At 44.8% G+C, this 13,564-nt stretch overlaps 1 protein-coding gene across 4 annotated transcripts in view; it reads left to right on the top strand.

Moving 5' to 3' along the window:
- Positions 1-13,564, top strand: part of USP13 (ubiquitin specific peptidase 13) — a 116,730-nt gene that overhangs the window by 59,228 nt on the left and 43,938 nt on the right. For all 4 annotated transcript variants that reach the window (XM_032407145.1, XM_032407146.1, XM_032407143.1 and 1 more), the window contains exons 8-10: positions 288-475; positions 5,152-5,223; positions 5,584-5,677. In XM_032407145.1, coding sequence (XP_032263036.1) covers positions 288-475; positions 5,152-5,223; positions 5,584-5,677 — 354 coding nt within the window. The remainder of the gene's footprint in view (positions 1-287; positions 476-5,151; positions 5,224-5,583; positions 5,678-13,564) is intronic.

Here is a 13,564-nt window from a genome sequence, read left to right as displayed (position 1 = left end):
CTCTTTCATATTTAAACCTTTTAAGTGTGTGTATTTACTGTGGAAAGACATACATAACATAAAATTTACCATTTTACTATTTTTAAGTGTGCGGTTCTGTGGCATTAAATACATTGACATTTTTGTGCAGCATCGCCAAGTCAGTCCCTTTAATTAGGTGATTTTTCTGCTTATCTTGGGGAACAAAGGGGCAGAAACATTCATTGCTGTTAGAAATAATTCTTGGGACATGGGCTTTGGGTGATAATTACAACTAAAGTTGGTTTCCTTCAATGACTTTGCCCCAGACAGAGAACGGGCTTCGGGACAATGACATCAAGCCTCGGGTCAGCGAGTGGGAAGTGATCCAGGAGACGGGGACGAAGCTGAAGCCCATGTATGGCCCCGGGTACACGGGTCTCAAGAATCTGGGCAACAGCTGCTACCTGAGTTCCGTCATGCAGGCCATCTTCAGCATCCCAGAGTTCCAGAGAGCGTAAGTGTCCCCCCGCGGAGCTGGGTGCACAGCGCTGTCCTTTGTCCGCCCCCGGATGTGCAGGGGAAGCTCGTCTTCATCAGCTGCAGGACATGCCACCGCATCCGCGTGGTGTGACTTCTTGCACTGAAGCTGGGTGAGAACACTTGTTGAGTGTTATGGGAATCAGGTGAGATTAGGAGAGCTTTGTAACTGAGAAACTTACCGGGGCTTGTCGTATTAATAATGGCTTCCGTTTTTAGACCTTCAATCCCCCTCTATGCCAAGAAAATATTAATCATCCATCTTCACAGCACGCCTGCCACATTCCTTCTATAGATACGCTAGGAGAGATTCAGTGATTGGTTTGGTCAGTGTTGCCCTCCTGGTGAGTGGAGCTTCTCAGAGGATTTAAACTTTGTGTTATTCACTACTCAAAATGTGGTTCACGGACTGGTGCTGGTCCTTGGACTGCTGGGTATGGATGTGTGATAACTATGGAAACGGAGAGGGAGCATGTGGAAATTTTTGTAGCAAGTCGACATTGTCATGCTTTATAAGTGGCATTTCATTTTTCGAATTACTTTTATTATATATCTTAAAGGAGTCATCTGTATGAGTTGAAATAAACAGAAAAGCTGGCCCTTCGCCACAGATAATTGGGAGGCACTGATGGAGGATTTTTCCTAAGTGTGTGTGTATGAGGCTGCCTCCTTCCTCCCACATGGAGGGCAGAGCGGCTATGTCTGTGGCCCTTCTCTTCTCTGGGCTGGGCTTAGAGGGGGGCTGCACAGACCGGGACCGAGGCTGGTGCACTTGTGGGCAGCCACAGCCTAAAGTTCAGAAAATTATCTCTAGTGTATTCCAGAGCGGGTTGGTTTCCACCACGGTTCAAGTACAGAAGAGGACACGCACTGACCCACAGATGAAGGGGCAGACAGCATGCTAGGAATAGTCCAGGGCAATTTTTTAGCCCTGTGGAGTTGAAATGCTAATGGCTTTCATGGTAGCTAATCAAAAGTATATCAGATACCCTTTTCTTTTCTCTCTTGGTATTTGAAGACTTACTTTTCTTGCTGTTTTCCGGCTTTGGAAATTTATGGCCAGTTTGCATGTCTAGTTTTCATTTTCTCATCCAGCCAATGAAGAGTGGGTTCTGCTCTGCTCAGCAGGGTGCTGGGTGGGGAGGGGGGTTCAGTGGTGAACAAAAGGACGTGGTGCCTGGCTCCACTTGAGAAAACAGACAGTGAATAAATGATCAGAAGAACAACTGCATGGTTATAAACATGGTAAGTTCCATGAAGGAAAAGGGGAAGAGATGGTCAGGGAGGATTTCTTTGAAGAGAGGGCACACAAAGGGACACACACCTTGACTGATATGCAGGAGGACTGGGGACAGAGGGTTTTGGACAGAGAAAGAGCAAGTTTGAAGCTCTGAGATGGGAGCACTTTTTCAAAGGTATGCCTCACACATCATATTTTTTTTTTAAGATTTTATTTATTTGGGGGGAGGGAGCACAAGCGGGGGGAGCAGCAGAGGGAGAGGGAGAAGCAGGCTTCCCGCTGAGCAGGGAGGCCAATGTGGGGCTCGATCCCAGGACCCTGGGATCATGACCTGAGCTGAAGGCACACGTTTAACCAACTGAGCTACTTAGATGCCCGACACATTGTATTATTTCTATAAATTTTTGCCCATGTCTCATACTTGTATTATTATTTGATTGGGGAACAGTGTAACTTCATCTTACCTTTCTCATGGTCCCTGATTTAAAAAAAAATATTGAAGGAAAGGCCTTGCGGTAGATGTTGTATAATTACTATTTCTTTTAAACTAGAATGGAGGGAACTTGTGTTCTTTGGTTACAAAACCCAACAACTGTTTTGGTGACTTACAGTCTATAGGTTTTGAAAATGCTCTCTATCCTCCAAAGTTTGACGAACAGTCATATTTCTGAATTTTTTTCTCTAGTGAAAAAAGGTACCTCACGTCTGTGTTTTGGAATTAAGATTCACATATCTCCCCTTAGTGTTGTTTCAAGAGTCTCAGAATTGTATATTACTGAATATTTAATATTCTATTTTCTAAACATTTACTGTGTATATTACTACATGAGCAACCTACTCATAATACTTGTCCTCAGTCTGTTCGTTCTTTTACCAAACATCACTTGGTTGAAATACTTGCTCTTCAAACTCCTTTCTCCCCAGCAGGACTAACTCTCAGTGGAGTTGCGTCCAGGAGCAATGTCTCCATTTTGTAAGTAGAAAGAGTGACTCATGGAGAGATTAAATGGCTTACGCACAACCAGAGTGTAATTCGGAAATGTCAGCCTGACTCCGTGATACCCTGCCTGCTACTAGAACCCGGTTTACATTTCAGAATAATTCTGATGCTGATCAAATCGAAATAAATGGTGTATAAATTGAATGAGAGCTAAGATGGATTGTCAGATAGCAAAACTACTTTTTTGAGAACCACTAGACTGCAAACTGAAGTTACAATACGTATTTTAAAAAAGTATCTAGCATTACTTCTGCGTTTTAATTTAACTTTGTTGTAATGAAGGATATTCCTCATCATTTAGAAAAGTAATAGAAATTACTAGCAAAATGGACTTTCCTGACATCAAAGATATACCACCTTTAATTTTTCATTTTTCTCTACCAATCTTGCCTGAAAGCATAAGCCTCACTAATGTTCATCTTCCCAGTGAGGTTTTCTTATCTGGTCAGCTTTTGAAATACGATAAAGACTGGCTTGTAAGAGAGCTAATGAGTTCATCATGTTGTATATTAACAATTCCTCTGTGCAGTCTCTGGCTGCGCATAGTTTGGTTACAAAGTTTGGTTGATCTCTTATTTGGCTCTTGGTCCACTGAAAATTTCTAGATGACATATCCAAAAGCCATTTGAAAGGGGCTGTCCCAGAGAAGTGGGCTCTGTTAATTTTGACAGAAGTACATAATATGGGGTACCAATTCTGAGTTTGTAGATAGCAGGTGCCTGCAGGCATCCGGAAGTAGAGGTCATTGCTAACTACTAGTGTGTTGTGGTTCTCTGCTTGGGCTTTGTTGCAGTAATGCCTTTTCTGTTGGTTTATAGGTAGTCAGTTATGGAAGTTGGTTATATGATTACATTATATGAATGTATTCATTCAACAAATGTTTTTTTAGTGCCTTTTACACATCAGATGCTATTCTAGTGCTGGAAATGCAGTAATTTAGAAAATGTATCTGCCTTCATGGAGATTATACTCCAGTATATAATCTCTAGAGAGATAATCAACAAGGAGATAAATTATAAAATTGCAAATACTGTTGCATGCCAAGAAGAAAGTCAGCCAGGATCAGGTGATGGGGAATTAGGAGAGGTGGGGAGGTGCCTTTTAAACAGATCTGAGATGGAGCAAAGGTCTGTGGAGAGAACATTCTGGGAAAGAGACAGCAGATGGCATGACCTTGAAGCAGGTGTGAGCTTGGTATGTCCTGGCAAAGAAGGGCACGTGGTTGGGGTGCTGTGGGCTAGGGAGAGGGATGGGAATGAGGTCAGAGAAGTGGGCAGAGCAGGGTGCATGAAGTGCCAGGGAAAGGGATCTGCTTCTGGATTCTTCTCTCTAGAGCTTTCATGCTCAGAGAGTCAAAGCCTGAAGATGGAAAGATGAACAGCACAAAGCAGAGGGTATGAAATAGGAAATGAACTTAAGAAGTGAAAGGAATGATTGTACATTGAGGTTAGAGATGGGTGGTGGAAGTTGGCCCTGCTCTGTCAAGGTAAACTGGTCAGAAGGAGGGGCTGGGGCCTGCTCAAGGGAGCACGGGCTGGGCAGAGTGGTTCAGAGCAGGGCTTTGGAGCCAGGCTCCCTGGGTGCACTCTGGGCTTCATCACTCCTTCCTTGGGTAACTTTGGAAGCATCCTGATTTCTCGTCTCTCTAATGGGTAGCCATAACCATCCCTTCCTCATATGGTTGTAATGAAGACCCAACCAGACTATACAGAGAGCCCTCAAGAAGTGGTAGTCGTCACTGCTGTTATCATCAGCATTCATTTTGATACGATTGGCATAATTCCTAGTCTTACCATTTGTTTTTTTATTTTTTATTTTTTATTTTTTATTTGATGGAGAGAGAGAGAGCGAACACAAGCAGGGGGAGTGGCAGGCAGAGGGAGAGGGAGAAGCAGGCTCCCTGCCGAGCAGGGAGCCCGATGTGGGGCTCGATCCCAGGACCCTGGGATCATGACCTGAACCGAAGGCAACTGGTTAACCAACTGAGTCACCCAGGCGCCCCTTACCATTCGTTTTTGAGATGGTAATTGAGATAGCATAAACTGGTGGTTCTTGATTCTGGTTACATGTTATAATCACTTGGGGGGCTTTGAAAAGATTGCAAATCCCAGGCCTCAGTCTCAGGCCTCAATGACATCAGAACATCTGGGGGTAGCTCTGGCTTTGGTGTTTTTCGGAGAAACTCTGTAAGTGATTCTAACCTGCACCCAGGGTGGAGACCCACTGATAGAAACACAAACATTTTAGGGAGGCCCATGAATATGGCTGCAGAGGTAGGATCTCAGGAAAAGTTTTCTTTAGGTGGATGATTTAACTTTGATAGAAAGGCAAGAAGGTCTTTGCTAGGATGGCAGCTTATTTTGTTTCTGTTCTTTCAGTTCCTATGTTTTTATTCTCCCTTCTCATTTTCTAGGTATGTAGGAAATCTTCCAAGAATATTTGACTACTCTCCTTTAGATCCAACACAGGACTTCAACACACAGATGTAAGTGCTGATTGAAAAGTATCTAAAAGTTTTTTAGAGAAGTATCCAGTAAGTGTTCATAATGGTTATTGCTGGGTTGCAGAATTAAAGGCAATTCTCTCTTTTTTAAAATTTTCTGTATTAACAGTGTTCTAAAATGAACACATGTTACTTTTGTTAAGAAGAAAGATATTAATAGTTATTTATAAAGTACTGAGAATGGTCTGAAATGGCATCAGTTATCAAGAAAAATCAAATAAATAAGTTATTTTTGAGTAATCAAGATAAAATGTTCCACCTAAAAGCATTCATAGGTAATGTTAATGTCTCTATGGGGAAACAACAATGACCTTTTTGTTTTTCTTTCTCCCTCCTGTCCAGGACTAAGCTAGGACATGGCCTTCTCTCGGGCCAGTATTCAAAACCTCCGGTGAAATCTGAACTCATTGAACAGGTGATGAAGGAGGAACACAAGGTATGTGTCCCAGTATTTGCCATGTTGATAGGCAGGTAGGAGGGCCTTTACCAGCTAGAATGTGGATTTCCTATGATTTGGCACATGGTAGCTATAAATTTAGCGAACTGTCAGAATAGCTATTTTGTTTTGGAGTCTAGGGTGTCTGTGTGCTCTTAAAAATTGTGGTAAGAAATAGCTAGGGTTGGTGTTTCTAGTGGCAGTTGTATGGATTATATGTGAATGTCATCATTAATGGTTTTCAGAACACTGTTCTTCATAAAATAGAGCTGAGATGGAAAGAATAAGCCTTATACAAATATATACATTTTCTCCTTGGTAACATAATCTTGGCCCTTATAATATCTTTCTTCTCCTAAGCCTCAACTTTGTTTGCTAGGATTTTTCAAGAAGCTGGTTGTTAAAAAACAACATACACATTCCTATTCTACCCCCTTCTCCACCCCACTCCCACCTACAGAACTGAGGATTCTGAATTTCTAGAGAGGTCTGGGCAATCCTCATTTTTGGTAAGCTGCTAGGGGGTTTGTCAGCACACTCAGATATGAGAAACTCAGTTGGCCATTCAGTCACTGTTTACTGATAGAATAACTGAAAGATGCACTCCATCTCCTGATAGCCGGACTTGCATTTCCATGTGCCTGCAGAGTGGGCTACCGACCCCTTCCCGGGTGGCTCTGTTGCACAGCTCCTGAGGGCACTGCTCGCATCCTGGTCTTTTTTGAGTGGTGCCCTTGAAATTCTGCAGTGCGCAGCTTACACAGCTGCATTTGGCAGCCTGGCTCGTAACGCTGCCTATGGCCTGAATGGAGTGCATGCCCCTTTCCCCCACCACCTGCTCTGACCTCAGAGTGTTCTGACTTGACTTAGTGGACAGTGTTGGCCTCTGTGCTCCCACCTCAAGTCAGCCATCCTTAACTAGATCAATAGTAGGAATGGGAAGTGAGTAAACTCTTGTTCCTAATGAAGCCAGCTAGTTGGGGAAATAAAGCAATGGAAAGAAGGGAGAGTATGAAGGGAGCATTGAGAGGCAGTGTTTGGAGGTGAGGAGTAGGAAGGGGCTGAAGAGGGTAGAGGGGGAAGTAGACACTCCAAATGGCCAGGCTGGGAGATCAGAGTGGTATGGGGGCCGGAAGATGCATTGCCATCTAGCTTGGCAAGATACCGAGTTCCTTATCCATCCAAGACTGGAAGGCCCTCATCTGGGATGCAGTTGAAGGGATGGTTTGGATGTGGGTGGGGTATGGGGGGCACCCAGGCTTCTTCTACCTCTGAGTTCCTGTGAAGCTTTGAAGAGGTGTTGTTGAAAACAACTTGGACCAACATTTTCTTTTCATCACATTAGGCCTGGGTTTTCATCCATGCTATGCCACTTCTTGGGCCACTTTTGGGTCAGAACCCACCTTCCTTGGTGGAGGAGAAGGAGACTGGTTTGGGTCTCGGGGACTCTGGGCTTCCTTTCCAGGCTCTGTAAGGAGCTGTGAGACTGTGGGCAAGTCACATAAACTTCCAATCCCAGCAGTCAAATGGCAGAATTTGTCCAGGTGGTGGTTGTGAATGTTGCAAGTGTGAAGGTTCTCTCTCCCACGTAAATAAAATCTGGGTATATTACGTGCTTGTGGTTGTGTTTTTGGAATCTCCTCATTTGAGAAAATATGGAATGAAAAGTCATCAATTTGGTGATGTTTGTAAGTAAAGTTTGGTTTTGTTAATATTAAAATGTCCTTTTACATTAGAATAAAAATAGTTCTTTTTTTTAAAGATTTTATTTATTTGACAGAGAGAGAGTGAGTACAAGCAGGGGGAGGGGCAGGCAGAGGGAGAAGCAGGCTCCCCGCTGAGCAGGGGGCCCGACATGGGGCTCGATCCCAGGACCCTGGGATCACAACCTGAGCCAAAGGCAGCCTCCCAACCAACTGAGCCACCCAGGTGCCCCAAAAATAGTTCTTGTAAGAGCAAGGCACATTATTTATTCATTCTATGAACAATGACTACTTGGGGCCCTTGCTCCCTCCTCACCATTGGGCTTAGTGACTATTGTGCAGTAGCTTTGTGATCTCTAGGGTCCTGAAGCCTACATGTGGGAACTCCTGCTTTGTGTGGCCCAACATGGGTGATCTGGCAGCATTTGGGCTATATTTGGCCTGTAGATGTTTTGCTTGGCCCACACATAAATATCTAAATTTCCAGCTTCTCTCTCTCTCTTTTTTTTCTTTGAGAGAGAGAGAGTGAGTGCAAGTCGGGGGAGAGGGACAAAGGGAGAGGGAGAGAGAGAATCTTAAGCAGGCTCCATGCCCAGCATGGAGCCCGATGCGGCGCTCGATCTCATGGCTCTGAGATCATGACCTGAGCCGAAACCAAGAGTTGGATGCTTAACTGACTGAGCCGACCAGGCACCCCAGAACTTCCAGCTTCTCTTAAACAGTCAGACCCTGTGGCAGTTCCAGGCCCATGATAGCAGATGGCTGGAGCTGCGTAGGGGCCCTCCCTTCAAATAGGACACACAGTCCCCGGCTGGCTCCGGTCCCTTTGTGATTCATGACTTGGCAGGTATGCTATTGTATTTGGGTGTGTGACCTTTGATTTAGATGATCTGTAAAATCCTTTCCTGCTCTGTGGTGCCATGATCTAGTAGTCTTTGAGAAAGAATCCTGAATGTGACCAGTAGTACGGTGTGCATCTTGGGAGTGGTGGGGAAGACCTTTCTGGGTGGGTGGGATATGAGTGAGTCTTTGGCTCAGGCATCAATAGGGTCCTTTTAACGTTCAAAATGAGCTTGAATTGACCATATGATTTTCTTTGTGGCTCTGGAGGAGTCAGTTTTAATCTGTTACGTGAACAGACAAGTAATTCATAGTAAAATCTCCATTCCCCTTGACAGTGGAGGGAATTACTTTCTGAGGCGTCAGAATTTTCACTGGCAATTGGTTTCAGAGAAACCAGTTTGTGAGACTCTTCTCTCAGGGGTCAGGAGCCCTTTGGTCAGGTGGCCTTGTCCTGGGCCTATGGCATTTGTGATTGGTAATGTGCCTGAAATGCCCTAAGAGAAGAAAGAAGGTGTTCTAAACCAGAGAAGGGGATGGATCACAAGAGGAATGTGGGGTGGAAAGGAGAGAGAGCAAGAGAGAAGAGTCAGAGCCATGTGGTGGGAGTGCCTTTTTATTGGGCCTCCACCAGCAGTGGTACTAATAACTAAGATTGCTTATAAAAGGCCAGGTTCTTTCTGTATGCTCACTAATGCACAAAAAACCTTGCCTGAAGTTCCACAGCCAGCGAGTGGCAGGGCTGGGATTCACACCAGGCAGGCTGGCCCCTGAGTCTGCTTTTGACCTCTACACGATCCTGCTTCCCTGATAGTTGTTCCAGCATTTGCTTCAGGTGTCCAGTGCCTCAGAGTGTGGATGGTGCAGGCGGATGACAAAAGGGGGTCTTTAAAGTTTGCACAATTACCAGGTGGTCCCGGCAATTTATTTCCCAATGCCTCTGTCTTGCATTTCTAGGCTACATGCTTCCTGGTGTTAAACTGGTCTTCTACAGACCAAGGTGAAATCTAGTTTTTATATATGCATGCTTAATGCACATTTTCATCTGTAAAAAGATTTGTGGTATTTGTTTTGGGCACTGCCATTTCTACATAAATGTGTTGAATTGATTTTTAAAATTAAATGGCATCTGTGGTAGATAAAACCTCTCACTATAAAGGGGCACTTTTCTTTCTTCAAAAAATATATTCCTGTCTTATGCAATCTGAGACCATACTTTCACACTTTTTAATGCTGAATACCCTGTAATTTATGTCTCCTTCCAAAGATAACATGTTTGAAACAATTCTATATTTCAAACAAACTGTATTTCTTAAGTGACAATTCATTTGATTTCCCTGCTGAAAAATCCTTGACACATAATTGCTGGTCTCAGTTTTTGATCAACATGAGATAACCAGTGTTCGACTTTGAGGTGATGTAATTTTACCCACAAACATGAGAACTTTATTTTCACTAATCTCCATTTTCCTAGGTGTGGCAAATGTAACATTTCTAACTCACTTTTTGAAATAAGAAAAATAACTTGGGGAATGCACTCTGTTCCTTTGGCTTTGGAGATTTGGGGTTTGGATCTAGTTAGGAACTGGGTTAGATCCAAGGTTTATGGTTTAAGGTTAAAAGTTGAAATGAACTGATGCCATACATCTGTGTATTAGGGGCAGGCTGGGATGTGTCTACCTTTCTTTTTATTCCTGGAGTTTTACAATGTAAATATCTGTGCAGGTATCGCTCTTTAATGTGATACAAAGCCCCACTTTTGCTGTGTGTGTATTAATTAAAGCATTAGGCTCAGAGGAATGGGAGCGAGGAGTGTCTGGCCACCTTCTTAGTGCAGAGTTAAACAGAAAGTCCTTGTAAGCATTTGGGAAAGATTCTGAACACTGTAGCCCTCTTGCTAATTTTAGCTGATCTGTTTTGCAATTGCTGATGGAGAAAGTAAGTACAGTATCCTATAAATATGACAGGTTCCTTAGGTGGTTGCTATTTTGGAGACGCCGGGGGCTCCCTCCTAATAAAGTTAGTTGTCGGGACTAGCCATGGTTTCAGGTGTAGAGGGGTCGGCTCATGGGTGAGAGTGTGTGCTTCCTGAAGGCAGGTCTGACCTGGTCCAGTCTGGTCACTCCCTCTCCTTGTGTGCGGCGACAGACCCATAGGGGACTTTGGGATGATATCACTGACGCATTGCCAACTAGGAAATATGGTTTCTTTGACTTAGTTCTTTGGTTCTTATTTTGACTTTTGGTTTAAGTATTAACTGCCTTATTCAGAGCCTGGTCATTAAATTTTTTTTTCATTTGCAAATACACATACAAGTAGCATTGTGTAGCTTTAGCAATTGCCATTCTGCGGGTTTGGTTTCAGTAAGCCCCCCTAGGCTCAACTTTTCCTTCCCCTTCTCTTCCTCTGTCCTCCCCTTCCTGTCCCTCCCCTTCCCTGCGGCGTGTTAACACAAAATCCAAGCATCCTTCTTGTCACCTGTAAATGTTGGCACACATCTGTGACTAGAATACCTTCTTTTTTTCCCCACATAAAAATCATGTTAAAAGTTGTTTCAAGTGTTAGAAGCACACCAACAAAATTAATAACCATTCCTCAGCATCATCCAATACCCAGTCCATGTCCAGATTTTCCCCTGCAGTGTCAAAGATGACTTTTATAAGTCCCCCTCCTTTTCTTTCTGCAAGCTATTGATTTGTGGAAGGAGCTGAATCATTTGTCCCAGGATTGTTTTAAAGATTTTTGCCTTGTTCAGCTTGTGTTTCTGATAAGCTGGAAGCTAGATCTGGAAGACTTTCTACCATACCAGATACGAAAGGAACGTACTATTAGTTGAGTATGGGAATTAGGGGGACTTCCTCTGCAATCAGGTAGAATAGGCATGGGACATGGGTGCAGGCAGCCAGCCCAGCTGATGATCAAGGCATTAACTGTGGAGTAGTCTAGTTTGAACTAAAAAGCTCGAACCCAGCTGTGAAGTTCAGGAGCTGGTCTGCAGTGTGACGTGGGGAGGGAGAGATAGCATCTCTCTGGTTAGGAAGCCTTTTCAAATAGCTTCCCAATGATTAGCAGTTCTCAAGCTATAGCTTGAGGATTGAACAAAGGATTGAACAAAGGATTAAGGAATTGAACAAAGGATTAAGGAAGGTCAGTCAAGAGAAAACAAGGAAACAAAATGGGTAGAGAAAGAAAAGAGGTGTGGCTAGTGAAGGAGGCTGGGCACAGTCCAGGTGCAGGGCTGAGGTTCTGGGGATTTCACCACAGTCCCTGTTGAGACTCCTCCCAATTACACGACCACATGGTGGCAAAAATCAGCAGCCAGCTTTTCTGAATTTCCTGACTTGTTAAACTTCCCAAGGCAGCTGCTTTGATGGAGACTGGCAGCCACATCAAGTCGAAGCCCGGCTTGCAGGAAGAAATGCCATCAGCAGCAGAGAACGAGTGCGTGCTTATGTGAAGGCCTAAAGAGAGAGGCACAAGGTGAAAAGATGGATTCCACGTGGTGCCCCTGCACTGCCAAGGGTGGAGGAGTAGTTGCTGGACTGACCTGTAATGTTGGCTCCAGAGGCACGTGGGTTTGAAGAGGGCTTACTCAGAGTCCAAGACATACTGTCTTCCTTTCTCAGCAACTGGTGAGAGGGACTCAGGGTCATCAGAGATGAGAACTAGTGTGTGAAAGCGGTATTAAGACATGGGATAAAAAGAGAGAGACAGACAGATAGACACACAGAGACAGACAGCGAGACGGAGGGACAGCAAGTGACTGACTTTTGTAGCTGTGTGATGCTGGGCCAGTCACTTAATGCTGCTTTGCCTCAGTTTCCTCATCTGTCAAATGGAGAGAATCATCATCATCAATCATCATCATCAGGTTAAGTGAGTTAAGCAAGATACATGTATTACAAGGTACTCAGAACTGTGCCTGGCACCTAGTAAGTATTCACCCACATTCCTAGAGTAATGTCTGACCTGGATGAATAAATGTTAGCCATTATGCAGAGGCATTGTTTTTGCATGCTGTGTTGGCTGATGCAATGCAGACAGGCATCAGCAGTGTGAGTGAAGGAGTTACAGTTGTTACATCGTTTTCGGGAGGTGTGCATACAGGTAAAATTAATTGTCAGGTATATAGTGGTCTTTACCTAGCATTAGCAGCGCATCTGAAGCCAGGCGTGTGTGCAAGCTGGGCCATTTATGTATAGTTTCCATGTCCTCGGATGCCCACATGCTGCCACTTTGGGGCGTTGTCCTCTAAGAGCTGCTGACACTGTTCCAGGTCCTGGGCAGCATCCCTCAGCATTTGCCATAGATACGTGTGTTGTCTCTCATTTCCCCATGGTCTCTCAGCTCTCCAAAGGCAGAATCCCCAGTGGTTAGTAAATACTGGATGACAAGGTCAGGTGTATATTCAGCAAGACAGGACAATTCACCCGAGTTTTATTAGAAACATTGCTTGGAACATATGTGCTGGGGAGCTGCAGGGAGGTGCATAACGGAGTTTTCCCATCCCCTGTTGCATCTGACTGCGTAATTGTGCACACCTCCCGTGGTCTCTGGACCCTAGCTATAAAATGAGGATAACGGCAGTACCTTCTCTGCAGGGTTATTGTTGGGTATGAAATGAAGTGACAGGTAACACTGTTATTAGATGTGTGAACTTGGAGGGGACTCAGGAATCAGCTTTATCATGAGCCCATTTCTGTCCTCAGTGGCGATGTGGACTCATCCCACTCTGCTTCTTCAGAGCATTGCAGACAGATTGCTTAGATTTCCAGTGATTTCCTGGAGATTACCAGCATTAAAAAAGTCCAGTTCACATCAAAGGCAGCTTAAAGCTTCTCTCCCCTACCAAGCTTGGGGGTCTTGGAAACCAGCAGTGCGCAAGGGTTGGCATCAGCATCCTCTGGCCCCACCAGAGTCAAGCAAGGACCACGGGATGGAGACATTAGACAAGAGGCAGAGCCTTCCGCTGAGCTAGGGGGTTTGGCTCCCTCCTGGCTGCCATGGCTAGCTTTTTGTAGGGGCACATTAGTGGCTCTTTAGAGATGTCCCTCTTCCCTGCTTGTCCCCTTAGGGACCTCCCTGGGACCTCTCCTGATGCTCTGTCCAGCTGACCTCTGTAGCCCCCACCTCGGCTCCTGCCTCAAGTCTCCTCCGCCAGCCGACCTTCCATCGTCCTACGCAGTGTCCTTTCTGAAGGAGCCTGACAACCTTCTGAGCTATCCTTCCGGTCCCTGGGGAAGTTCAAATATCCTTGTCCTCCAGAGTTGTCCCTGCCACCCGCTCTTCCCGCTCTGTCATCCTGGCATCTGCTGCCAGCCTCCTCCAGCGTCTCCAGGCGAGG

This window comes from Phoca vitulina, unplaced genomic scaffold, assembly GCF_004348235.1.
Source record: "Phoca vitulina isolate PV1807 unplaced genomic scaffold, GSC_HSeal_1.0 scaffold8, whole genome shotgun sequence".
Lineage (NCBI taxonomy): Eukaryota > Metazoa > Chordata > Mammalia > Carnivora > Phocidae > Phoca > Phoca vitulina.
This window is presented reverse-complemented; position numbering and strand designations above follow the sequence as displayed.